Raw genomic sequence first — 25,002 nt, 5'->3', positions numbered from 1 at the left:
CGAGCTCACCCCAGCCCCGCACTCCCTACCAGACCCCGCCCGCCGCCCGGCCCCGCCTCCGAGTTCGTCCCGCCGACGCCATTGGCCCAGCAGCGCACAGACGGAAAGCCCCACCTCCTCCAAGGCCCCTGGCAGCCAATCCCCGACAACCACCCCTTCGCCTTCGCTACCGGTCTTAAAAAAGGGCATGGCCGCTCTCCCATTGGCTGATATTTAACACACGCCTTCGGCTTTCTACTGGCTCCTACGGCTTTCAATCTTCTCCCTCCAGCCTTCTGATTTGCTCGACCTGAGATTGCGGGAGCACGTCGCCCGCCTGCTGGTCGCGTTTGGCACCTTCCGAAGGAGGCGGGATTAGGCTAGCGGCTGCCACTTGTCATTGGCTGCTCGGCAGCCCCGCGCCTTGTGCCCTTGTGGGGCTGACGTGATGACGTAGCGAGCGGCCTGGCCTGGTTCCCAAGATGGCGGCGCGCAGTGCGCGGAGGCTTCGCTGTCGTTAGAGGCTTCGCGCTCCGGTGGGGCTCCCTCTCCCGCGCGTGGCCTGTGAGTGCGTTACGCCTGCGTGGGGCCACCCGCCTCTGGCGAGTCGGGACCGCCCGCACCCCCGGGCCGCTGGCGGGCGAGAACCGGGGCCTGGGGAGGAGGCGAAGGGAGCGGGGAGGCCGGGGCGGGGAACGAGCGCCTCCGCGGGCACCGGCAGCCTTGCCTGTGGCGGGCGGGCGGGCGGGCGGGCCGGCTCTGGGCGGAGTTGAACGCCACCACCTCGCCGGTGTGAGGGCTGTAGAGGTCGGAGCCGGGCTCTCGGTCGGATGGTTCGCGTAAGGTAGGGTGTGAAAGAGCCGGGATCGCGCTCCTGCCGTCGCCTCTGTGCTGCTGGGGCGCCTCAAAGGGCAGGGAAGAGCCTCCCGTGATTTCCGGCCGCGGCGGGTTGCGTTGGGATGCTGGAGGTGGCTCCGTTAGGATGCTTTCGGCTTGACGGGATTTCGCCCTGACTTTGTGTTTGGAAGCGCTGGCCGCGCTCCTGGGAAGGAGCGGGAGTTGTAGCGCGACGAGAGGTTTTAACCCGCTGGAGCGTTGCTAAGCGAAGTAACTTGTGAAGGGCCAGTGCAGCGGTTGTGGAAGTCACGCTTCCTCGGCAAAGATGGTGGGAACGTGTGGCCTTGGCGTGGAGCTCTCTGTGCGGGCTTTAGAAGTAGTTTTAAGTAGCCATTCGCTTAGTTGTGACAGAGTTTGGACTGAGCTGCGGCTGGTGCCTTTAGTTGTGAAGGTTCATCCAGAACCAACGTGGACAGTTGCCTTTTTTCTGAAAAAGGGAAGCTCTGTGAGGCTGAGATGCTGATCGCAGGCAGAGGCTTTTTCTGGCAGTTCATGTGACAATTCTTCCATTTTCAATAGGGAAACATCTTGAAAATACCTAGCTTGATTTCAGGAGTTCTAAGTTTGGCTCTTCCTCTGTTCTGCTTGGAGCAAATATGTTGCATCACATCTTAATCACCATTTGGTATGTGAACCTTTGCAGGTGACTGCAGTAATTTGTGCATAAGTATCTGTAGCTTATTGAATTACAGCAAGGGGGGAATTTGCACTTGAAGAAATAAAGGCACCTCTAAATTGAGGCATGACTGAACATCAGTCATAACTCAAGCAGCAGAAAGTGAACTGCAGAGCTTTGTGATGCATCTGTGAAGTTCTGGGCAGCACAGGAAAGTAGCACACTGAGTGTAATCAGCTGCCTTGCTTTGAGGGTGATTTTGGATGGCACCCTATCCTTTAGTCTCCAGTCAGTTGTCCTGATCTCAGTGTGTGAAAGAACACTACTGGATATTTAAATTGTCATTCAGACTGACATAACAAACGTGTTTCCTAGTTAGCAACTGTGAGTTGATCCCCACCCCTCACAACTTTTCAAATCTTGCTGCTGCCATCACTGGATTGTTTTTCCTTATTTTGCAGACAAAGGAGGTGAAAGTTGTTACAGTAAGAAGTGGCAGATGTTGTTGATAATGCATTACTGAACTTTCTTTATTAAACAGATAATAGCAAAGATAGCCTACATCTGTAAGGAAAGATAAGGGCAGGGTTAAATATCGCTTGTCCTTGAGCATCAAAAAAGTCCCTTCCGTTGGGCAAGGTTAAATCCTGTTCCATTTAACACATTTTTGAGCATGGGGCATTGGTGGAGGGAAGTGTCTATCTATAAACAAATCCCTTTTTCTTTTTTTAAAGGTTCCGAAGCGGCGATCTGAAGACTTTCTTTTTGAAAACTTAAAAAGCAAGAACAATTCTGGTTTAATAAATGAAGGAGAATAAAGAAAATTCCAGCCCTTCTGTTAACTTGGCAAACCTGGACCATACAAAGCCATGTTGGTACTGGGATAAGAAAGACTTGGCACATACACCATCGCAGCTAGAAGGGCTTGATCCAGCTACTGAGGCACGATACCGCAGGGAAGGGGCCAGGTTCATATTTGATGTGGGAACACGTTTAGGGCTGTATCCTTTCAGTTGGTATCAAATGGCTTTGAGTAGAGATTTTCAGAATAAAATGTACAAGAAGTGGCCTTACGTGCCTAGTTACCTGTTCAGATATTTCTTTTCAAGTGTCCATTAATCAGAAATCTTTTAGAGCTTTCTTGCTTTTTGATGTAACTTATTTTTATGCATTCATTGGGTAAGCAAGGTTTGGACTGAAGCCCTTAGGCAGTAGAGAAGTGAGGTGATACAGGCTTGCCAGTTAAGGATAACTTCTGTTGGCAGTTACCAGAATGAATCTACGTTACTTCTCAAACTTCAAATTTTGCATTCCTTTTTCTATATATTTCGTCTCTGAGGCTTCCAACTTCTACCTCTGCAGTTTTTTGTTTGGTTGGTTGGTTTGGTTTTGTTTGTTTGGGTTTCTTTCGGTGTTTACGCTGGAATTCGCAACTTTGTATTTACCGTACCAGTAAACAGTAAGTTCTGTCTGCTGTCCTGTCTTGTAGCCTGCCACTTAGACTCTCTGCTTCCTACATTCCCATGCTGCTTTGAATCTCCTTGGTTCTTTTGTTTAAAACCTAGTGAAGATGAAGGAAGTCTCCTTAAAGAGAAGCATGTTCAGATTTTATTTGCATTTGTAGGTGTGAATAAGTAGTAACTTCCCTCTCTGCCAACACTTATATGTGAAGTGATAATTGTTCTCTTCCTTCATGTACCTGCTGATGGTTTTGACCTTTGCTGAAGCAGGTATGGTTTAACACAAGGGTGACATTTCATGGGTCTTCCTATAAACACGATTGGGACTTTACTCTCTTTCAACAAATGCTTTAGTTATGAACTGCATCTGGGTGGAATAACAGCATAGGATTTTTTTAATGCTCCTGTTTTACTAACTGGTCACTGAATGGACAATTACTTGAGATACTTGATACATCAGAATGTATCTTTTCCTGTGTGCATGTTTGGTTTTAAATTTCTTTTATGCCCTGTTTGAAAGTCCTTATTCTGCACCACAGACATTATGATACTCTAGCAACCGGAATAATTTATTTCCATCGGTTTTATATGTTTCATTCCTTCAAACAATTCCCAAGATATGTAAGTATTTTCAACATTGATGACTTAACACAGTGATTGCACTGGGCATGGACTGTTTGAAAATGTAATAAGTCACTTGGGTAGTGCTACTGTCCACTGCTCTGTAGAAAAACAAATGTTTTATCTTTTAATCATTGCAAGGTCGAATACACTGTTGCTGCTTGTTTATGCATTTCTGTTTATGCTTAGAAACATATTTATGTTGACACTGGAGTTATACCTTGCTGGTGATGTTCTTTAGGAAGAGTAACAGCTGTAGTTTTGGCAATCCCATATTGGCTAAAAGGTCAAAGAAAAAAATAGTGTAATAGTGTCATAAAAGTTCTTGACAGGCAATGCTGAATGAGGTTGAATTCTGTTTTGCGTTTCTCACCAGGAAACAAAGTTGTATAAAACAGACAGTACTTCAAATTCTGCATTATTCCTTTGAAAAAGTAAAAGTTTAACACTGTAGTAAAGTCAGAAATTAGTATGTTAATCAAGTCTTTCCTGGGAAACTTCCACAGAACTGTTAATGGAAACTGCCAGTGTTTTTGTACAGTGCTATGCTGTATTGCATATCTATCTACATGAAGGAGAGTTTGTTAGAGCATTTTTTTTCTTTTTTAGGTGACAGGAGCCTGCTGTCTCTTCCTGGCAGGAAAAGTTGAAGAAACACCCAAGAAATGTAAAGATATTATTAAAACAGCTCGTAGCTTGCTGAATGACGTGCAGTTCGGACAGTTTGGAGATGATCCAAAGGTGAAAATACTCATGTTGAAATTGATTTCACTCTATTGTGTTCCAGCAGAGGGATGTGCACTCACTATAGTGCCAGCTTATTTTTCAGTTGTTCTAAATCAATTTCTATGTTCAGCATGCTTTTCTAGCTCCTTCGGGTTATGTGATAGGTAACTATGAAAATAATTTTTGCTAATACAAGTAGTTTTGGGAGCTTACTGGGATAATTGCTAATATAAAAAAGTGTACATTTAATTGCATGTAAGTTCTGTTGTTATTTTGAGTAATTCCAGTCAGAGCTAGAAATATCATCAAGACATATTTGACAGGAAGCAATTCATAGCAGATCTGAAGCTAAGTAAGAGACGTACTTCTGCAAGTTTTGAGCAGTTTCCTGTTTAGAGTACTTGACTTCACAGAGCAATGCTTCTCTCAAAATTTGCTTATTAGAAGTAACAGAAGTATCTTAAACTCAGGAGAGAAATGTAGTGAGATCTTCCCTTTTTGTTGTGATTTTATATATTGGGCATTTCCATGCTGTATCTTAGTTAGTTCTTTCCTCTATGGAAGAAAAGGAATTCTAAACACTACATCATCTCTCCTGCCCCAAATAAACATGAAGAAAAAGTATCTGGGTTTAAAATAATGTTCTAAGTTGGAGAGATTTTGTTCTCCTTGGAGACAAACCCTCATCAAGCAAAACAGCAGGCAAGTATGCTTGCCTGGAGATGCTCTGTAATCATGATTTATACCAGCATAAAGTAATTGTGGGTAAAGGGAGGAATAATATTGTGATTACCTTCTTAAATTCTCTAGGAAGAAGTGATGGTTCTTGAAAGAATCTTACTACAAACAATAAAGTTTGATTTGCAAGTGGAACATCCATATCAATTTCTTCTCAAGTATGCCAAACAACTCAAAGGTAAAATATTACAGGGTGAGCAAGTAATGCTTGTTATTTATTTTCAGAGCTTGATTTACATTAACAGTGCAAGAGTATTCCGTTCCAAACTGGTTGTCCTTCCTAGTAACTTTATTTCTTATACCTTTTTTTTTTTTGATTGTTTTTCAGGAGACAAAAATAAAATTCAAAAACTGGTTCAAATGGCATGGACATTTGTCAATGACAGGTACAATATTTCTAGGAAACTTTTTGAAAATTAAATAGTTACTGTTGCTAGTACTTCAGTCTGGAGTTAGGTATTTCTTTGACAAAAACTTGTTACATTATTTCTGTTTGTTATTTGTTGGGTTTTTTATGACATTCATCAGTATTTTCTTTCCATCGTTTCCAGGATAGTTCCATTGAACAGGGAATGTGGTATAGAAGCAGACTATTAAGAACTTTGCAGTTTTGTGGTAATGATTTAATGCTGCATTAAAAAAAAGTTACTCTTTGAGAGGAACAAAGTAAGTTATAGATCTCCAGGATAGAAACTGGCTTCTTGCCCAATCTGAGATAGTGGCACATTCTGAGAAAATAAATCAATTCCCAGTTCCATCATGTTGGTCAACTTTTTTTTTTTAAAGTGGTATTTTGGTAATAATAAACTAGCCATTACATTCAGTGAGGAGTACGGTTTTGAGCTGTAGAAAAGAATGAAGGGAAAATAAGAGAAAAACAACTTTTGTTATGTAAAACTACTATCGGGAAACAATAATTTTGATTATGACAGGAACTTACTCAGTTAATATAAGACCAATAGTATTTTAGCATTAGCTTTAACAAAGGCTATTCAAGATAATCTTTTACAGCTTGATCTAAAACTTGCATTGTGCTTGACAAGTTGCTTTACAAGTTCATATTGGCTGTTTTGTGTGAGGGGATTTTTTTTTAGTGCTTGCTTGCATTTTATTGAAAAACATTTGGAAACTCTAAAATCCAGATATTTACATCATTCCCTAAGCAGAGGAATACAATGCCATCACACAACGACAGCACTATAGTCAGTTAACATTACAGGTGAGACTAGAGTGGAAGGTAGTTACACATGCTTGGAATACAATTCTGTTGTTTCCCTTTTCATCCACACCCACATAGTGTTATTTTTTCTATTTGTAACCTCCAGACTTGATGTTTCACTGTGTTACATTGCTGTTGTAGGCATATGCCCTCTGTATTACCTGTACTGTACTTTTACAAAGCACCCTCTTTCATGCTAACAGTATTGCAGAAAAAGTTTAGTTTTGTAACTCTTCTGTTTAGCAAAGCCTCTTAGATAAAGTTTTCTGAGATGTTAAAGTGTGGTTGGATTTTATACACTGTTAACTATAGCATTGTACATTGACATGTTTTACTTAGACAGCCCAGATTGTCTTCAGAGTTATGTTTTGGTTTGTTTTTTTATTGTTCCAGTCTCTGCACTACGCTGTCATTGCAGTGGGAACCTGAGATCATAGCTGTGGCAGTTATGTACTTAGCAGGCCGTTTGTGTAAGTTTGAAATACAGGAATGGACATCAAAACCAATGTACAGACGATGGTGGGAGCAATTTGTCCAAGATGTTCCCGTTGATGTTCTGGAAGGTATGAAAAACATTGGCCACAAACAGAGGAATGTTTCTGTTAACTGTGTGATCTAGGTCATTGGTGAATGCAAGTTGCTTTCTGTCTGGGTTTTTGCCAAAATAATGTGGAGTATGTAACTCAGGATAAATCTGCTACACCTTAACCAGCTTTTTAACTAAACTTGTAAGACTGTCTTAGTCAAGAAGTATCTTTAGTTATCATATCTGGTCAATATTTGCTTTGCTACTGCTTAGTTTATACCATGGTTAATTAGCTGGCAAATTGTCATGATGTGTTTGGGTTTTTTAGTTGTGGGGTTTTTTTTGTTGGGGCTTTTTTGTCTGGTTTGGTGTTTGTGTTGTTTTTTTTTTTTAAACAATTCCCTCATCCCCATTTTAAGTAATCAGCTCTTCAAACACTGGCACTAATGGAGCCTGGTTTCCAGTGTCTTTCTCATTAATGGTTGACCTCTTTAACCAAATTATGCTAGGGCTGTAAGCACACTTTGCAGTGTGTCATGACTGAGGAACAGATTGTGGAGGATGAATTCTGGTGTGTAGAGGGGGGTGAATTCTGATAGGGGATGAATTATGGATTTTTGTCTTCAGTACAGGTATCCTAATACTGTGTTCTTTGCTCGTTTGTATCTGCTGCTTGTCCTCTTGAGGGATCCCCAGGAAGTTCGTAAAATGCAGGACCTCTCCTTGACTCTTGTTAAGTGGTTATGTGGCTGCTAATTTGTTTTTATTGAAGATGTTTTTACTAGCTTACCAGGTACAAACATCAGGCCAAGCATGCTTCTAGTTCCATCAGTTGCTTTAGAAGCCTTTATGCTGCTTGGTTCTATGAAAGTTTTAAATGAAACAGTGTGTGTTGCTGTTCAGGTGGTTTAGCCTTTGGTGCTCTTTGAACTACTAGGTGAATGCCATACAGATCTGATGACTTGTTCTGTGTGTATCCTGGCTTCTTTTTCAGAGTTCCTCCAGTTTCAGATCTCTGCTGAATCACTGTCAAAGAGGGTTAGAAAATGGGAGTGTCTGCAGTTTCTGCGTCAGTGAATGCTCACTGAAAGAACTCATTTAGCTTTTCTAGAACGGTTTTCCTTTCATTGAGTGCTGCTCTTGCACCTGGTTGTCAGTTGGTCCTACAAGTTTTGTGACAAACCTGTAGCTCTTAACATGTTAGAAGAAGAATTTAGGACTAGTCCTTTGCTTAGTTTCATGAAACCTTTTGGACTGTCCTGACGAGATCTATGTTGTAACATATAATCTTCCTTCACTCACTTCACTGTATTGCTGTTCTGGTGTTACATTGTTACCTGGCTCTCCAAGCACACAAAATAATAACAGGGTAAATCAATACAAAGACACTTTGTTTTTATTTTTGAAGGTGAGCACACATCTTGTTTAGCATAGGCAGAAGAAATTCCTAGATGCAAGGATAAATTGAAAAAGTATTTTTAAAAAATATTATCTCTGGTCATTATAAAAATGAATAATATTTAATTTTTTCTGAAATTGATGTCCAGTAAAAAGTTTAGTTGATTATCCTGTATTAAATGTATAGCTCGTATATTATGGATGTATAATAATTTTGGGTGGGTTTTTTTTTTTTTTTTCTTTTTAGACATCTGTCACCAGATCCTGGATCTGTACTCACAGGGAAAACAGCAAATGCCTCATCATACACCTCACCAGTTGCAGCAGCCACCATCTCTTCAATCCACTCCTCAGGCACCCACGGTACAGCAATCCCAGCAATCCCAGGGTTCAGAGCAGTCACAGGCCCAGCAGCAAAAAGAGTCACAGCAGTCAGCACAACAACAGCAGCAGCAGCAGCAAACACAAGCACAGCAATCGAAAAAGCCCTCTCCTCAGTCAAGTCCTCCTAGACAAATTAAAAGACCAGCAGTAAGTTTAACTTTGAACCTTAACTTGAACGTTATTTTCAGGCTGACTTGATGTCCATTTGATTTAAAGTCTGCAGTGTGCAGCAGATTTAGGTTTGCTGTAAGAACGAGCCTGGTGATTAATTTTGTCTGGTAGACTTTCACTGATTACATGGCAAGTACATTAGTGTAGAAAAACCTTTATGGTTTTGGCATACCACATTCTCATTCCACTTGAGACCAGTGGAGAGGCTGGAGTCACCATGAGCTCTTAAGGTCCTGACTCTCTTTTTGGTTCTGTGCTGTTGGTTTTGTTATTAAGCAGCATTGATTTAGGGATGGTCTCTTGTGCCATGCCTGAATGTAGAGCTGTGCAGAATGGTGATGAAGATACTTGATTTCCTGCTCTTTGATTACAAGTTTAAGGGAATGATGGCTTCTCAGAATGTGTCAAAATTTTTAGATCTTTCCAAATGATCTAGTAAGAGTAGAAGCCTATCATTGCATCATGGATTAAAGTCTCGCTTTGTTTGTATTATCACCTCCTTATTGAAAAGAAGAAAATACACTGGCGATTAGAATATCAAGTTCTGAGTGGTGTTCCACAGTCATCAAGTCCAAAGGAAGCTTTCAGACCTTAATCTAATTTTTTTCTTTTCACTTGTAAGTTATAGGGAGGGGAAAAAAAGTTAAACAAGTTTTGCATATACTTGTTTTAAAAGGGTGTTTCCAGAAGTAAAATTTCTGGAACAAGTCTGTTCAGGAAGTAAACTATACACCTTTTACAGCTTCTGCTCTAACTTGCAATTAATGCATGCCCAAACTAGAGAGCAGATGTCCAGGGGAAAAATCCCCAAAACAAACTAAAGAGAAAGCAAAATATACAGGAGAGAAAAAAAAAAAAGAAGCAACAAATGATAGAATGAAATGGAATTGGAAGAGTGCAGTGCCTTTGTGATAGCAGCTTCCCCAAAAGAGAAAAAATGCAACTCCCTAAATCCTTGGTCTTGTAATTACAAGATAGAGCCTACAAAAGTAATTATATTGAAATACACAGTTCTTGAACTGAATTATAGAGTTATTTATGATAGAAAGTTGGTAAAATGTGTTAATTAATTAGCTTAAAGATTGTGAGAGCTCTTTATAGAAAAATTAGAAGAAATCCTTACTCCCTATCATCCGCACAAACTCAGCTTGGGTTGTCAGATCAGTAGGGCAGGGAACTATTCATGTTTTTATTCAACAAAAATGGTTGGAACAGCTTGGAACATCAGAAGTTGTAAATAATAATTGTGACTTTTCTATGTGTGTCTATCTGATTGTACGTTGTTGTGAATGATTGTTCATTCATGTAAAAGCAAGCATGATGATCTGAAATTATGCTTTCTCCAGAAAGCAGCCTAGGAGAGTAAGATGTGTGGTGTTTGAAAGACTGACTTGGTGCTTCCAAAATGTTCTTTGGTTAGATGTGCCATAAACCTTACTTAAAATGTTTCCTTCCTTCTATAAATAGGGCTTTGCTTGACTTCTCCTCTGATTTGTACAGACCGTGAATATACTTTGTTCCTGGAGGCAAGATTTTTCCATTTACATGAACTCTTGTAACTCTGTTACCTGCTACTGAGCCAAGATACTTTCAGGCAGCTGAGGCACTGGCCCATGAATTACAGGCCCATACCAGATGTCTAACACATCTGCAGATCCTCTATGTCTCTGGTCGTGAAGAGCACTTTAATGTTCAGTTGACTTCACTAAAAATATCCTGGTGAATCATTAGATGTGAATCATATATTTAGTTTGATACAGTTGGTGAAGGTGAAACCACTAATAGTCCCTTAAAAGAATCTTTTTATTTGAAAAGATGCAGAAACTGTGTACTGTACCCCTCTGATTTCTATGATTAATTTTAATTACATTTATAACTGAGCTTATTGTACTTAAAATTTGTTAGTTTTTCTGTTCTTCTCAAAGACCATCAAGTAGTGATCTCAATTGGACTTTGTAAGCTGAAAAGATTTTTTTTTTTTTTTTTTTTTACTCTGGTGTGAGATTATTGTGGGTCATTTGGGGGTTTTTTAGATACAACAACAAAAAAACCCAACCAAAAACTTGTGGGTTCTGCTCAGCATGCATGATTTTTTTTTCTGGCATAACGTTTGGCTTGTATACAACACTTTCCCTCTGAAAGCTTCTGAAATGTTTTACACTGAGCAACACTTTCACTGGCCTTCTGTCCTGGTAAATAAAGCATAAGGGCCTGAAGTGATTTTGGCAAAGGTTGAATGACAGGTCAAAGCAGAATGAGGAACAGAGGGCAAGTCTCTTGCTTTCAGCTTAGTGAGCAGTGTACCAGACCATGACGTGTGTGGAGTGGATGATAAATAAATTAAACAAGATGGAATATTCAACAGCGAGAACAGCAGGAAATGCATCTCAAATAGCTTCTATTTTTTCAGTCTTTTCATTCTGCCAGTTAAGCTGGGCTTTCCCAGTGTGATTTGACTTCTAGTGTTTGTGTTGCATCTGCCTAAATGGATTGGACATTATTAACCTCCTAATAGAACAAGTAAAGAGTTTGACCAGCCTCCTCTTAGTGAAGGGAGGAAGAAACTGGTTTTGCTTTAGTCAGAAAGGTACAAAAGCTCTTCAGCAGACCATCAGATGTTTCCTGTTTGGGTTGCTTGTTCCCATTTTAAAATGCTTTGTCTTTTGCAGTGGTCTTATTTCTCTCCTCCTTTTACAGGCTGTATCGCCGAAAGAAGAAACAAAGACATCATCAGGTAACTGTTACTACTCAATTCTTAGCACTTTCTTGTTACTGTTTTAACCAGAAGTCATTTGCGGATGCTTGCTTGGTTTGATTACAGGCTTTGCAGTTCTAAACTATTCTGATCCTGAAAATGCATCTTTAAATATTTACTTATAATTATTTTTAAATTGTTCCTAACTGTGAAACTTGAAAAACCAGAGTCTAACTCTGACCCCAAGAGTCCCTTAATACAGTCTATTCAGTAGAAGTCTTGTTAAACTACACAACTCTCAACATATAACTCCTTGTGTCGTTTGGAGTAGTTGTTCAGCAAGCTGTGGCATCTTGGAAGTGACTGAAGGTACCTTGTCATTCAGTAGCTGCACAAGTAACAACTCTGTTGGTAACCAGTGAGATTTGCAACCAGTAGTTGGGATGGCTGCCAGTAAAAGACACAGATAATTCTTTTTGTTGGTTTGGGGTTGGTGGGTTTTTCTTCTGTTTTGTTTCTTTGTTTTGTTAATTTGGAACAATGTATTCCAGGATAGCCAGGGTGTGATTCTGTAACCTTTTCCAAAGTTTGGCACTTCTCCCTCTCCAGCTCTGCAGACAGATTCCAGAGAGCTGTCTAGTCTCCCTCCTTTGTCCTGTGCAATTACAATTTGGTTTGGTTCCTAGACACATGCTCTCCTTGCACAGGGAGCATCATTCATCACCTCCTGGGATTTGTTTTAACTATTTACAAGTTGCAGGTTTGTGCTAGAAAGTGTATGTGTGCTCCTCTGCACATTCATAGTGTTACTGGGACAGTTTGTCTCCAGGTTTAAAGTGCATAGCTTGAATTTGTAGGCATGGGTTCTTGGAAGATGTGTGTGATACTGGATGCCGCTTTATACAAATGTCTTGGTTTTTGTGTTCTTTATTAAATGTATAGATTATATGGGATTTCCACTGTACTTTCACATAGTGTTATATGATGTGATCATCATTAGTGTGAGGATAGAGGTGGACTTTGGGCAACATTGCAGAACAGTAGCCAATTAGGAACTTTGTTTTTTAGAACAACCACCACCCCCCTCGAAAATCCCGAAAATCGAAACTTCACACCCACCGATCCCTCCTGCACATCCGCCTCCAGGTAAGCTGCTCTTTCCTAACACATACTTGCTCTGGCAGTTAATTGCTCCACTTTTCATTCAGATGGTGGGGGAAGGGGAAGGGGTTGTTGTCTTGATTAATGAGCTGGGCAAGTAAAAGCAGTGCGCAGACAAGCTCCAAGGGGGATTTCATCTTGGTAGCACAGGCTTTTCCAGGCAGAAGCAGAGAAGTTATGATGAAAACAAGACTGTACTAGGTGGACAAGGCAAAACAAAACTGTGACTGTTAAAGGTCTAGAAGGCTAAAAGTAAATGTCACGTTCTCAAAGTGAAAGCAGATGCCATATTATGTTACTAGAGTGGCTTCCAACCTATAGAAATCTTCCATGTTACATCTTTAGAAATCCTGCAGGTATGCAATTTCTGAACAACAAGGGGGTTACTTTCTTGTCTGTGTCCCAAAAGATGACTTTAATCTACCAGAGAACTTTAACACTACACACATACCTTATGTTTGCAAAATAAACTGTCCTGTTGTAAAAATGTGCTTCCAGGGCCTTGATGCATTGGCTGTCCTTCCAGTGACCCATAAATATGACATAAATATTTTATAGAGCACTCTCTGTAATGTAACTGGAAGATGACAGCTTCTAGCAGGGAATTACAAGAGAAAAAAAACACTGCTCTGAAATACAGTAGGACCATTTTTTCCTGTTCGTTAAAATCTAATTAAGGGCTTTTTCTAAATATTATGTTCATTATTTCTTCGGTTGTTAAATCTTGAATGCACATCTTGCATGCAGAATGATTCTGAAAATGAGCAAATGGGGAAATTGTCTCCTGTAATTCGGGGGCTAGAAGTCATTGAACTCGTAGGTACCACAGCCAGCATACCCACCTTGAATGATCTAATTTTGTAGCTGTCCTTGGGACAATTTCGCTGTTAAAATTACAACTGCTTACATAAGGTAAATCCTAGACAGGTAATGGATTTTTCCCTTACCAAAAATTTTCCTCTTAGAATTTGTTTATGCAAACAAATCACTGAAAATGAGTGCTGAAATGTTTTAAGAACTGTCTTCAGAGACCAACTCTTTTGGGGGCTCGGAGGAAAAATCAGATGAAAACTAAGAATGTTTATTGACCAAATGAAAAGAAGTACTGGAAGGTGGCTTAACCTCAAATCCCATTGAGCATTGTCAGTTGAGTTGTTGCATGCCACTGGAAATGACTGCTCTATATCTGCTTCTAAATAACTTTTCTTACAGAACAGTGTTTTAGATGTTTACGTACATAAGTAAGGTGGTTGTCAGGATTCCCCCAATTCTTTTTTGTTGGGCATTTTAATATTGACTGTGTGACCATAAAAGATTTTGCCGTTAAGTCAGTTTTCTTACTGTGGTATTTCTTACTTAAAACAAATAAAAAATAATTAAGATCCTTATTTAAAGAGAAGCCAATTTAAAACAAGTCCATTCCTAGAGTTGGCCAAGTATAATTCTGTAAAATTCATCAAACCTTTTTATGAACTTCCCCACAGTGTCAGGTATCGAGTTCCCTGAAACTGCTCAGTGGAACAAAGCTGATTGCTTGGGACATGAAATCCAATCTGTTGCCCTTTCCTACTTAGCCTCTGATTTTCTTTTTTCTTTCGTTTGGTAAACAGGATTAAAGACTAGAGAGACTTTGGTGTTTCCTAACATGGGAGACAAGTGAAGTGCAGAGTGTAATCCCAGGCCGACCTCAGGAGTATAAAAGAGGTAGAAAAGAGGCCTAGACTAAAGAAAGATAGAAGCACTGATCAAAAGATGTTTGGTATCTTGGGTCCCATGGCTTTTTAAATTTGCTAGTTTTGATTCAGTCCATTCAGTCTGCTAATTCCTGCTGACTGTAGAACAGTATTTAAATTTTAAGAAAATAGTAGTAAGAATTGAAGATGTATTAAACTTTTAGAATGGGAAAAGCTGAACTTGGAGGTTTGTTATGCAGCCTAGTTACTTTCTAGTGACAGAAGAAGGTCTGGCTGGACACCACATGGTATTTGAAGATCAGGAGAATCGAGTCCTCTCTTGATATGTTAACTGGAAGAAAAATATGAAGTATTCAGAAGCTATTATTGCCACTATCCTTCCAAAAAATAAACAAACCTCTCTTTTTTTCCAGAGCGCAAGCCTCCTTTGGCAACCACAGTTTCAATGGGAGAAGCAGAGCAATCTACTACTGTGGACTCAGTAGATATGCCAAAGGTCCAGATTCCTCCCCCTGCTCATCCCGCCCCGGTCCACCAACCTCCACCTCTGCCGCATCGGCCTCCACCCCCACCCCCCACCAGTTACATTACAGGGATGTCTACTACAAATTCATACATGTCAGGGGAGGGTTATCAAAGTCTTCAGTCAATGATGAAAACAGAAGGACCAACTTACGGAGCTTTACCACCGGCCTACGGACCACCGACTCATCTGCCATATCATCCTCATGTCTATCCTCCCAACCCTCCACCACCAGTTCCACCTCCACCCCCTACTTCATTCCCCCCACCCAATATTCCACCTCCTACTCCTGGATATCCTCCTCCTCCACCTACATACAACCCCAATTTCCCTCCTCCAAGACTGCCTCCAACCCATGCAGTACCACCTCATCCACCACCAGGGCTGGGAATGCCACCAGCTAGTTATCCCCCACCTACTGTTCCCCCAGGTGGGCAGCCACCTGTACCACCTCCAATTCCACCACCTGGTATGCCACCTGTAGCAGGACTTGGACGTGCTACCTGGATGAGATAGCATGAGGTAATTTGCACGGTATCTCTTTATGTTGATTAGGGAGGAATAGCTAGCCAAAAACTACTTTGTAAAGATGCAGAGGAGGGTAATTTGTATAATTTAGATGAAGAAATGAGGCGGTGAAATGAAAATTTAGCTGATCTGTTTGCAGTATTGTTTATGGTGAGTTATATAGGCTTCTAGATTTTAATCAGCTTTGCAGTATCTATTCTAACTTTATACATTTGACTTAAGTTTAAATTGTCTTGAGTTACTCCAGCACTGGATTACTTTGTACTAGCAAAACCAGCCATATTGGCTCAATTATATCAGTAAGAAGAAAATTTCCTTCTAGAAACCAGTGCCTATTTTTGAGTATCAAAATAGCCAGATACCATGATGTTTGATCTATAGTGAGAAACTTCATTTGTAGTAATAATTAAAACAACACGATGTCAAGCATAAAAGCTACTTTATTTAAGAGAGAATCTGAATGCTAGCTGACTGGAATAATTTTGAGGTGTTTGCCTTGCTGATATTTTTGTTTTGGAATGTACTGGTATCTTAAAGTATTGTATGTTTACACCTATTTGCAAATTCCTGTACATAATATATATATTTTCTAAGTGTGAAAGTCTGAATGTAACAACCTACTGTGATGAACAACCTGGTTATAAATGAGACTACTTTGTTCTCAACTACGCAAATAAAATTGGTTCTGAATTTAGCCGATTTCCAGGGTTTTTGTATTAGTTCAGACTTCATGATCAGGGTTCTTGCTGTGAGGTATTTCAGCAGTGGTCTCCCAAATCTTATTCAGCAGTTTATTTTAAAAAGAAAGTATTTTATTTTATTCAACTAGAAGTATACACTATCACAATCAATCTCTTACTTCATTTTTACTAAAATATTTCAAATGAATGTTTTACACACATTATCAAAAAAATCTGTACTATTACTTTCCCTCCCCAAAAAAAGCCAGAGTGGTTCAATAATAGGTAAAAACGCGTGCTAAGGTCTAAAGAATTTGCTATATACACAACAGCAGGTGCTAACTTTTCCAGTTCTTTGTATATCATATACAGAAAATATAGCAGGGCTATAAGATCACAGGTTTAACAGAAATCAAACTTTAAACTGATTTCTAAAGCAGCACAAATAGACTTTCCCCACATTATGAAAAATATACAATTTTATCACTTTACAGTCATGCACTTTGAAAAAGATCAGTAGTACTCTTCCCCCACGGTTCCTAAAAAGATAAAAGGTCACTTTAACACTGATTTCTTTTAATATCTAATATTTGGATAAAAATGTGCCATTTGCAAACAAGGTTGTGCTCAGCAGTCTTACAAGGTGCAAAGAGCCAACTGAAGCTGGTTACACTGCAGCATTTCAGAAACTTTTATGGAAATGCCATTCACTTCAGTTGCTTCAACAGAAGTCAAGGGTGTGATTTTTTTACTTCCCTTAAGCATGCAAAGTCCAGTTGTAAACAGTGGGTGCTTCCTTTGCCAGAGGATTCCAGAACCCAGGGCTTCTATCTTCAGGAAATCAACTTGGACTATTGTCCCAAACATATCAGTTGTAATGGCTGCTATTTCAAGGGGTGCTCCCCTCTGACTTAGGTACAAAGCCCCTCAGGTAGTTCTCACTGGAGACTTAGCATGTAGGCAAGTGAATTTAAATACACATATAAAACACCTGAAAATCCAGCACCCGAGTCATCCTGTAAAGTCATTGAGCATCATTTTACCCCAGGAAGACACTTCATAGCTCAAAAGGAGCTACACATGAAGAGTAGCAAGCCTAAACCCCCCCAGTGTAACACCCCCATGTACAGCACTGTCATGTTCTTCTGGAAATTGAGGATGGGCTTCTTAACATTGAAGATTTATGCTGCCAAATAGAATTTTAAAGAAGCAGGGCAGCCCCTGTGAGTACTGCCTGTTCAGCTGAGGGGCTGGCTAACCCTCTATGCTGGCTCTTCAGGATTCGCAGCACTAAGGGACCTCAACTGCATCACTCTTTCCCTGGTAGCTGAGGTCTGCAGGCAGAACAAGACAAGCTTTGCTTGAAGTCACTGGATAGATTTTGAGAGACGTTTGATAGCAGGGAATACTTGAATGGGAATTATGTAGCTGGTGAGACTAGTAATCTGATTAGTACAGCTCTTGTTGAGAGGACTGGCTAGTCTAAGACACTCCCTAAATAGCAAGCACGTCATCAATACAATTAACTCTCTACAAGTGCTGGCAACATCTGCACTGCTTCAGCTAAAATTCTCTGATGTGAATCCAAATATGCTTAAATTCTCTGCTTAATCCAGCGATTAGATGCCACCAAAATTAAAATGGGCTTTCAAGCAGATTAAAGTAACCCTCTGTTTGACATTAGATGATAAGAAAGAATGATGCCTCTGCTTTACATCACATTTCCTGGTATGGGACTCTCATACCTTGTACAGGAGGAAGCCATGTAATTGATGGTGGCCAGTAACTGGAGGTCAAAACAAAAAGCAAAGAGGTGGAAACCCGGAATCCTCTAAAGATGCTGTTATTTTAAAGGAGACAGTCAGACTCTGGAATGGATTTACCCAGACATACTGGAAGTAAATATCCTTGGAGTTAGCTAGCTCAGCACTCACCAACAGAGCAGCAGGAAGAAAAACTACTGGTGAGAGTGTGTGAGTGTGAGTGTGTGTTTAAAGGGTGGGTTTTGTGGGGGTTTTGTGTTGGTTTTTTTTTTTTCAAATAACTTCATTTTGGCTGTTTGTTACCTTTTTATTTCTGCAATGAATAATGAACTGGAGCTTACTCTTACTGGCTACTATGTGTTTTGGTTGTAATCCTTCTGGTTTTTAACTAGTTACAGGCCTGGGCTGTGACACTCAAAATTCTTCTCCCAGGCAGTTGGATCACTGTGTATCACAGTACCAACTACTTTTAATAAGTTACAGCATGGGCTGTATTGTATCAGTGCTCCATGTTAATACAACAGCACAGATCAAGAACTGAACTGATTGATAGAACAGATTCAGAGGAAGAACCCGTGCAGCTAATTCAGTGGTGTGTAGCTGTGATTGATTCTTAAGGATAAAAAGAGAGTGATGGTGTTGGAGGTCATTAAAACTTCAAACTAATCACTAAAATTGACACAACTTTTGAAAAGGAGGCTTTGATCTTTTCACATGCCTTTCTTTAAAATTATTTCACACCAATTATCTTAATCACCAAGCCCTGCTTCCTTGGCCTATTGGGAAAGAATATCTAGTAAAATACAGGGACAGCTGCTGCAACAACTTGGAAAAGAAGGGGGGAGGGGTCAGAATCTTACAACTATACAAGCAGCTATTCCACAATAGCAAAATATAAGTCCCATTGTTTTATATACAACCACTAGAAGAAGGGAAAAACCCACTTGTTTTGGTTCATTAACAAAAATAAAGCTTGAATGGCAGGAAGTAGTCTCACCCGACAGCCCACATTTATGGAGTTTTTATTCAGCTCTGCACGGTGGTTGTTTGGTTACCTTACACAGGAACCAGTATAGGTGAGGGATCCAGCAAGAACATTAAATAAAAACACCCAGATCTTCTGTATGTGAAAGACGAGCTGCTCTCGGAGACCCTGCGAAAGCCCTAAGCACTCTTAGGCCAGCAGCTTCTGCTGAACTATGTGGTAGCAAAAGCTTTACAGGAAAAGCGTTGCCAAAACTGTAGGGAATACTGGTGTGTGGCAAAGTGACTTCAGTTCGTTCACATTGTGACTGCAGAAATCTGGTGTCATTTGTTCATGAGAAACGTTTCGTTAGGAGCTGCCAGGGAGTCCCAGCCCTTCCGTGCGCGGCTGTGAGGAGCAGCACCAGGGCCTGCAGCTCGCCACTCGACGTTGTGCACAGCCCCTTGTGAGAAACTGTTGCATATCATTCTTCAAAACAGGGACCTCCAAAAACACTGTTAGCGGCTCAGGAGCTTGGCAGGCAGTGAGCCAACGAATTCAAATTGCTCTTTCCTTGGAAGGTGCTGGCTGGAGCCACTGACACAGTCATGAATCACTGACAAGCGGGTGGAGCGGAGTGATACAAACTGTGACTTCTCTGCAGGTTAAGGGTTCTTCTTGTTCCTCTTAGAAATTCTCTCGAGTTAGTTAATTCTACAAACAGACCATTACAACAAAGCAGGTTTGAACTACAATACAAATGATGCAAGTCTGGCATTATTGGGTGGTTACCCATTGAACAGTAGTTCCAGAGCACCACAGCCTGGAAATCAGGCCTTTAGCTGCCGTATTTACACTATCGTTACAAAAAAACCCCTTCCCTCCCCCCTCAGAAAAAAAAAGGAAACCCTGAAAAAACCTCAACCCCAGTTCCCAAAAACAGGCAGCCAGAAATGCTGAGCTCTGCCTCTTTAGTCTTCACAGAATCAACCACTTCCAGCCTCTGGGACAGTGTTCCTACAAGGGACCCTTGAACTGGTTTCCCGAAAGATGTTGCCTGATGGAGGGTTTGGAGCTCGCAGCATCACCCAGCTTTCTCCAGACAACCTGTATGAAAAAGATAAAGGAGAGGGGGAGAGAAAGACAGGAATTAAAAAAAAAAAAAACAAACCAAACAACCAAAGCCTCTGATGAGTTGCAGTATTTTCATAATACCAGTCTGAAAGGCCAAAACAGTTTCTTAGAGCTGGGCTGTAATTCTCAGCAGAGCCACCGGATGGCATCTGTGCACCAGTTTGCAAGGGAAAAAAAAAAACGATGGATGCATTTTTCTAATTAGTCTCTCTCGAAATTAGAACCATTTTTGCCTGGGGTAATAGTATAAAACAAATACACTAGGTTCAGAAGTTAAGTTCAATGGTAGGTCAGCTCTGCCATGCTTACAGAAATGATGTTACTCTGAGCAGAAAAGATAATGAAAAAGATAATGAGTAGAATTACATACATATATATATCTATCTTTATCTTTCCAAAAACATACATTTTATCACTCTAGGGCCACTGGGGTAAGAGAGACTATTTTTTAAAAAATAAGAAACTGCCAAGCACTTCACAGCTGCCTTGAGTCTACAGAAAATTAATATTTAAAGAAAAAACAGCTGATGGTAAGTGAACAGAAACGAGTCCATTTGGGAGGATGAAGTTATGGCATTTTTCCTTTCCCCTGCATGGCTACAAGGGAACATGGCATTAAGCAGACAAAAGGTCCTAAAAAGCAAGCCCTCATTTACTCTGGTCTTGGCTATGCTAATTGGGATCCAGCAACTGCAGCGAAGTGCCTCAGCCCTTGCCAAGGATGCTGGCAGCTGTTTAGCTCTGCATGATGCACTTGTGTGCTTAACACCCTTTTTTTTTAGAGTTGAGGCATTTTTCAGCATTTTAACAGAGGGTTAGGCTCCTCTTTGCTGCCAGGAGGCACTGAAGGATGCCACTTGGGCTGATCTCAGTTCCATACGCATCCTGCTCCCTGCTGCGGGCACTGCTGGTAATGTCCAACAGCAGGTGAACACGAGTGCAGGTGACATGCAGTGTGAGCCATGTCATGTTCTAGCAGAAATCCCAGACTCTCTTCAAAACCAAAGCATGGCCAAGGTGCTTCGAAGCAGGAGGCAGTGCCACAGCAGCACATGCAGCAGACCAGAGCTTTAGTACAAATGCTCACCGTACAGGCTGTGGCAAGCTCAGTTGACAGTGTGGTTGCCCAACATGTTGGCAGTGCTAAAAGCATCCCATACACCATGATGCTGTTCAGTGGCTTCAGACAGGAATATTCTCTCTCTGAGAGAGAGACATGCCAGGGAGAGCCCTCTGCACAGCTCTTGGTCAGCTAGACTAGCTACTCCGCACCCTTGAAGGCAGCAGACTGGGAAGTATCTGCTGAGCAAAGGCACTCGGGTTACTGATACCCAAAGCAGTGGTCAGCAAATCCTCCCTCCACTCTTCCCTTGTGCCTGTGGATCTCGCATCAAACAGGGCTTGTATGCAGCAGACCCTCCTCCTCCATACTTCTAACAAAAAGCCACGAAAGAAACAGCTAGAGCTGCTGGAAAGGTTATTACATTGCACATTTCACGAACAATTGCCTTCTCCTTTTCACTCAGGTCTTCTTCATAGTTGTCTTGCATTTGCCTGTCCAAATTTTCATGGACCTCAAGGACCTACAAAAAATAGTATTAAGAAAGTATTATGCTCCTCAAATAATTAAGTGTTCCTAACAAGCTCATTAACCAGGATTTAAATTGGCAAAGTTCACAAAGCCTTGAGTTAGAACACTGAAAAGATGAGCATGACATGGGGTGCCCCCATGCTCTCTCTTCCCTAGTGAAGTCATGCCTCTGCCTCACCATCTGCATGGGGTGGCTGCTACCACATTCCTGGGGGACCACCTGGTCACTGGCAGCGAGTTGCCTGTGCCCACAAACATGTCTTGCAGGAAGGCTGCTGGTGGCCCCACCTTCCAGACAGCTTCTCTAGGGCAATCTGCCAGCAAGTCCTGCTCCCTCCATCCCCTTTCAAAGGAGCAGAGCTTCTCTGCTCCATTCTACTTGTCCAAGTCATGGGGCAACTGTAGTCAGCCCAGGCCAGCAGCTTTTAGGTCTATCCAAGTTTTAGCCATCAGGCAAAGCAGCAGAGGTTTGTATCACTGAGAAGCAGAGTATTACCCACTGCGCAGCTTAAGTGTGTGGTCTCCAATCAGCCATAAACTTTCAGATCTTACACAGACACAGCCAATTTCACTCACCTTTTGGCTGAAAATTGGTTTTAACCCATTTAGTTTCTCAAGGGAACCCCTTGGAGGCCTACAATGACAGTGCACAAGAGACTGCAAAGACAGGAGACATGGCCGCAGAGGCGTGGGAACAGCCTGAATGGAGTAGGGGGAAGAATTTGAGGCTCTGCTCTGTGGCTCAGAGAGCACCTCCCGTGGGTACTCACAGACCTGGGAAGAACCAGGCTTCCTTGCAGAGACAGGGTACAGCTCCAGCACTGACATCCCAGATCTGACACCCCAGACCTGACACGCTTTGCAGACGTATACAGGACCATCCAGTCCATGAAACAGGATGCCAGGGTAGAGATTATCCCTGCTCTGCCTCAGCACAGCGATCCTGCTGCACTCGAACTGTGTTACGAACAAAAATAGGTCATTCTCCTAGGGCCCTTAACCTACTTCCAAAATGCACCAGCTAGTTTAACCAACATAGCTGCGACCAATCTTTGCACAAATAACTATCTACATCCTTTCAAAGAGGAAAGGGCGGGTGAGAGGGATGCAAAAAGCATGTACATGCTGACAAAGAGAGCATCTATTTTTTGCTAAAGAGGGGAATTAATTATTGATCCAGCTGGACTTGCACATCAAACTCGCCTGCCTGCAGACAGCGTACCTTGACACAAAGGCAGCAGCCTGCAGGATCGCATCCCGCTGCAGAGCACCAGGGGTCCTGGCTGGCAGCTAAGCACTGGCCGTGTCCACAGGGCAAAGATAACATTAGTTAAAGATCACATCAGCTCCAGCCTCTGCTTCCACCAGCCATCAATCTTGCAGGCACAAGAGTCTCAGCGGACAACAATGAACTGTTTTTCTACAACATGCACTTGAAATAAAGCTGCATCCCCCAGCCCAGGAGCTGTGTGAGGGTGGTGGCAGCCATTTTCTTTCAGTGGACTTGTCTTTTAATGGAGCAAACCAAGCAGAGCTGATCAGATGGAAGTTCTAGTTGAATTTCATTTCTGAAATGAAATTCACCATTTACCCTGGAAACCATTCTGCTCCCCAGGCCGTCCCCATATCTGGGTAGGCAAAGATGTGTTGCTGTCTTGGGCATGGGAAAAAGAAATTCAGGAGGATAAAACCCAACGGCCTTTCCTGGAAAGGCATGCTGGAAAAAAATCCACTCTGAAGAGTGAAATCACATCCTGAAGAAAGACAGGAAGGCCTCTTAGTGCTGACCCAGCCCCAGCCATTCTCAGCCAGGTGCCGCCTCAGCTATTTTGAAGGACCAGGTAATGTTCCTCCGATTACACCACTGGGGACTATGGACGTGCCCTCACGTAAATTGTCTATGGCTTAGCTGAAATTCAAGGACTGTGGATTCAGGGTGGATCTAAGAAGCTGGGGTATGTTCTCCGTGATATTTGCCATATCCAGGAGCCTACAGAAAACAGACAAGTGTACCCCAGGCTCAAAGCAGCTCACACCATCCCCTCCTTTTTGCTCTTCATCAAGCTGCACTGACAGCACTTGGCCCTTCGCCTTACGTGATCTCTCCCTGGGTAAAATGCCAGCTGGCGAGGGCAGCCTACTCTGTTTGGCTGGGGGGCAATTCCCCGTGCAGGGAAATGGAGCTAGACAGTGCTGGTAACACCGCTCTTCTGCCTGGGGATGCCATCTCCTGAAGACCACCTGCACCTCACTCTCAATGTGCACATTGGCTCACCTGGCTTTCTCCCTATTGACAGGTAAACTGTGAGGAACACATCAGGTATATTTAGTTCTCCTTTGTGACTGCACTGACATCTGTGTCAAGGCAGTGTCACCTTAAAGCCACCCAGTCCATCACATCCAACTCCCTGCTGGCTTGCCGTACTGGCCCTACCTGATCAGATAGTGCATATTTAAATAACAATCAAAAGAACCCTACCAAAGAGTCAGGACAACTGCAGTAAAGGGGAGCTGAAAGTTGAGGTAAGTGTTTCTGTACTGGGAAGCCCCCTGAGACTGAGGGATGCTTTCTGAAGGGTGCAAGCCTCATCGACTGTATTGATTTTATAAGTCAACTGGCACAAGCACTGAGGAACTCAGCATCCTGCTTTGGCAAGGTAACAGTCTGTATGCCCTGCTAGGACTTTTCCCTAGTTTTGGCATGGCCAAATCCTGCCAACCCAAAATCAGTGGGAGTGATTGATCCCCTGCTCGACTGTTCTGCACACATGGGAGAGGTCCAGGCCACTGCTGCAGGGGCATCTGGGCTACAAGCGAAATGCCATTCTCGTACATGTGTCTCCTCCGCACCTCCCCACGTCTTTAGCAGGTTTGCTCAATTGCTAAGAAAAGTGCTTTGATGTTCAGCAAGATGCTGAGCTGTAGCATATGTACCTTTTATTCTCGTTAGCAAAAACAGCTGTTCGGAGTGCCAACCTGTCATCCTGCTCCTTATTTAGTAGGCACAAATAAATAAAAACTATTTCAGAAGCAAAAATCAAGAAAAATCCCGAAATGTGCTCAAGGAAGAACAAATTAAAATCAGTGGCAGGTAACACCACACAGCCAGTGTTCAGCTGCCAGGAAATGCCAAGGAAATAACTATGGGGATGTCACACAGATGGGTGCAGAGAGAGGCAGTCCTGGAGCCCCGCAGATCCATGCAGAGTACACAGACCCTCAGAAACCTTTGCTTGGGCAGAGACTCATCCTTGCAGCCACACCACTTCTGGGCACACTTGCATTCAAGAGCCCACAAGCCAACTTCCAACTGTCCCTGACCTTCCTCTGGGCAAGGAACAAGCCTGCTATGGTCACAACAACTTCTTCAAACAACCAAGAAGGGCTTTTTCTAATATCTGACGTGGTATAGCCAAAGCACAAAATCCTGTTCACAGGCTACTCTCTCAACAGAAGGTCATGAGCAGCATCACAGGCGGGGAGGATCTAGGCTGGTAGCTGTATCCAGTTTCCCACATGCAGGGGCTGGCACTG

General features: G+C 42.1%; 2 protein-coding genes across 2 annotated transcripts in view; one reads left to right on the top strand and one right to left on the bottom strand.

The window, feature by feature from the left end:
- The first annotated feature begins 461 nt into the window (after window positions 1-461).
- CCNK (cyclin K) lies at window positions 462-16,029 on the top strand. The gene is made up of 11 exons (XM_084270502.1): window positions 462-543; window positions 2,227-2,493; window positions 3,492-3,573; window positions 4,183-4,314; window positions 5,110-5,215; window positions 5,366-5,423; window positions 6,650-6,819; window positions 8,428-8,711; window positions 11,433-11,469; window positions 12,499-12,576; window positions 14,699-16,029. The coding sequence occupies exons 2-11, from the start codon at window positions 2,297-2,299 to the stop codon at window positions 15,322-15,324; spliced, it is 1,770 nt and encodes a 589-aa protein (XP_084126628.1). The 5' UTR covers window positions 462-543; window positions 2,227-2,296; the 3' UTR covers window positions 15,325-16,029.
- A 3,731-nt stretch (window positions 16,030-19,760) lies between these two features.
- CCDC85C (coiled-coil domain containing 85C) overlaps window positions 19,761-25,002 on the bottom strand; it is a gene marked incomplete at both ends in the record, with an annotated part of 107,616 nt that continues 102,374 nt past the window's right edge. Inside the window, 2 exons of the mRNA XM_084270726.1 lie at window positions 19,761-19,850; window positions 21,362-21,460. Of these exons, the coding sequence (XP_084126852.1) occupies window positions 19,761-19,850; window positions 21,362-21,460 (189 nt within the window). The remainder of the gene's footprint in view (window positions 19,851-21,361; window positions 21,461-25,002) is intronic.

This window comes from Gallinula chloropus, assembly GCF_964237585.1.
Source record: "Gallinula chloropus genome assembly, chromosome: 14".
NCBI lineage: Eukaryota > Metazoa > Chordata > Aves > Gruiformes > Rallidae > Gallinula > Gallinula chloropus.
Note: the sequence above shows the minus strand (reverse complement) of the source record. Positions and strands in the feature narration are given on the sequence as shown.

Bases quoted from the DNA above. Each gene is read 5' to 3' on its own strand.
- CCNK (XM_084270502.1), top strand. From the start codon at position 2,297: ATGAAGGAGAATAAAGAAAATTCCAGCCCTTCTGTTAACTTGGCAAAC. The intron at 3,574-4,182 runs GTAAGTATTTTC...TTTCTTTTTTAG, and splicing joins TCAAACAATTCCCAAGATAT to GTGACAGGAGCCTGCTGTCT. The intron at 8,712-11,432 runs GTAAGTTTAACT...CTCCTTTTACAG, and splicing joins GACAAATTAAAAGACCAGCA to GCTGTATCGCCGAAAGAAGA.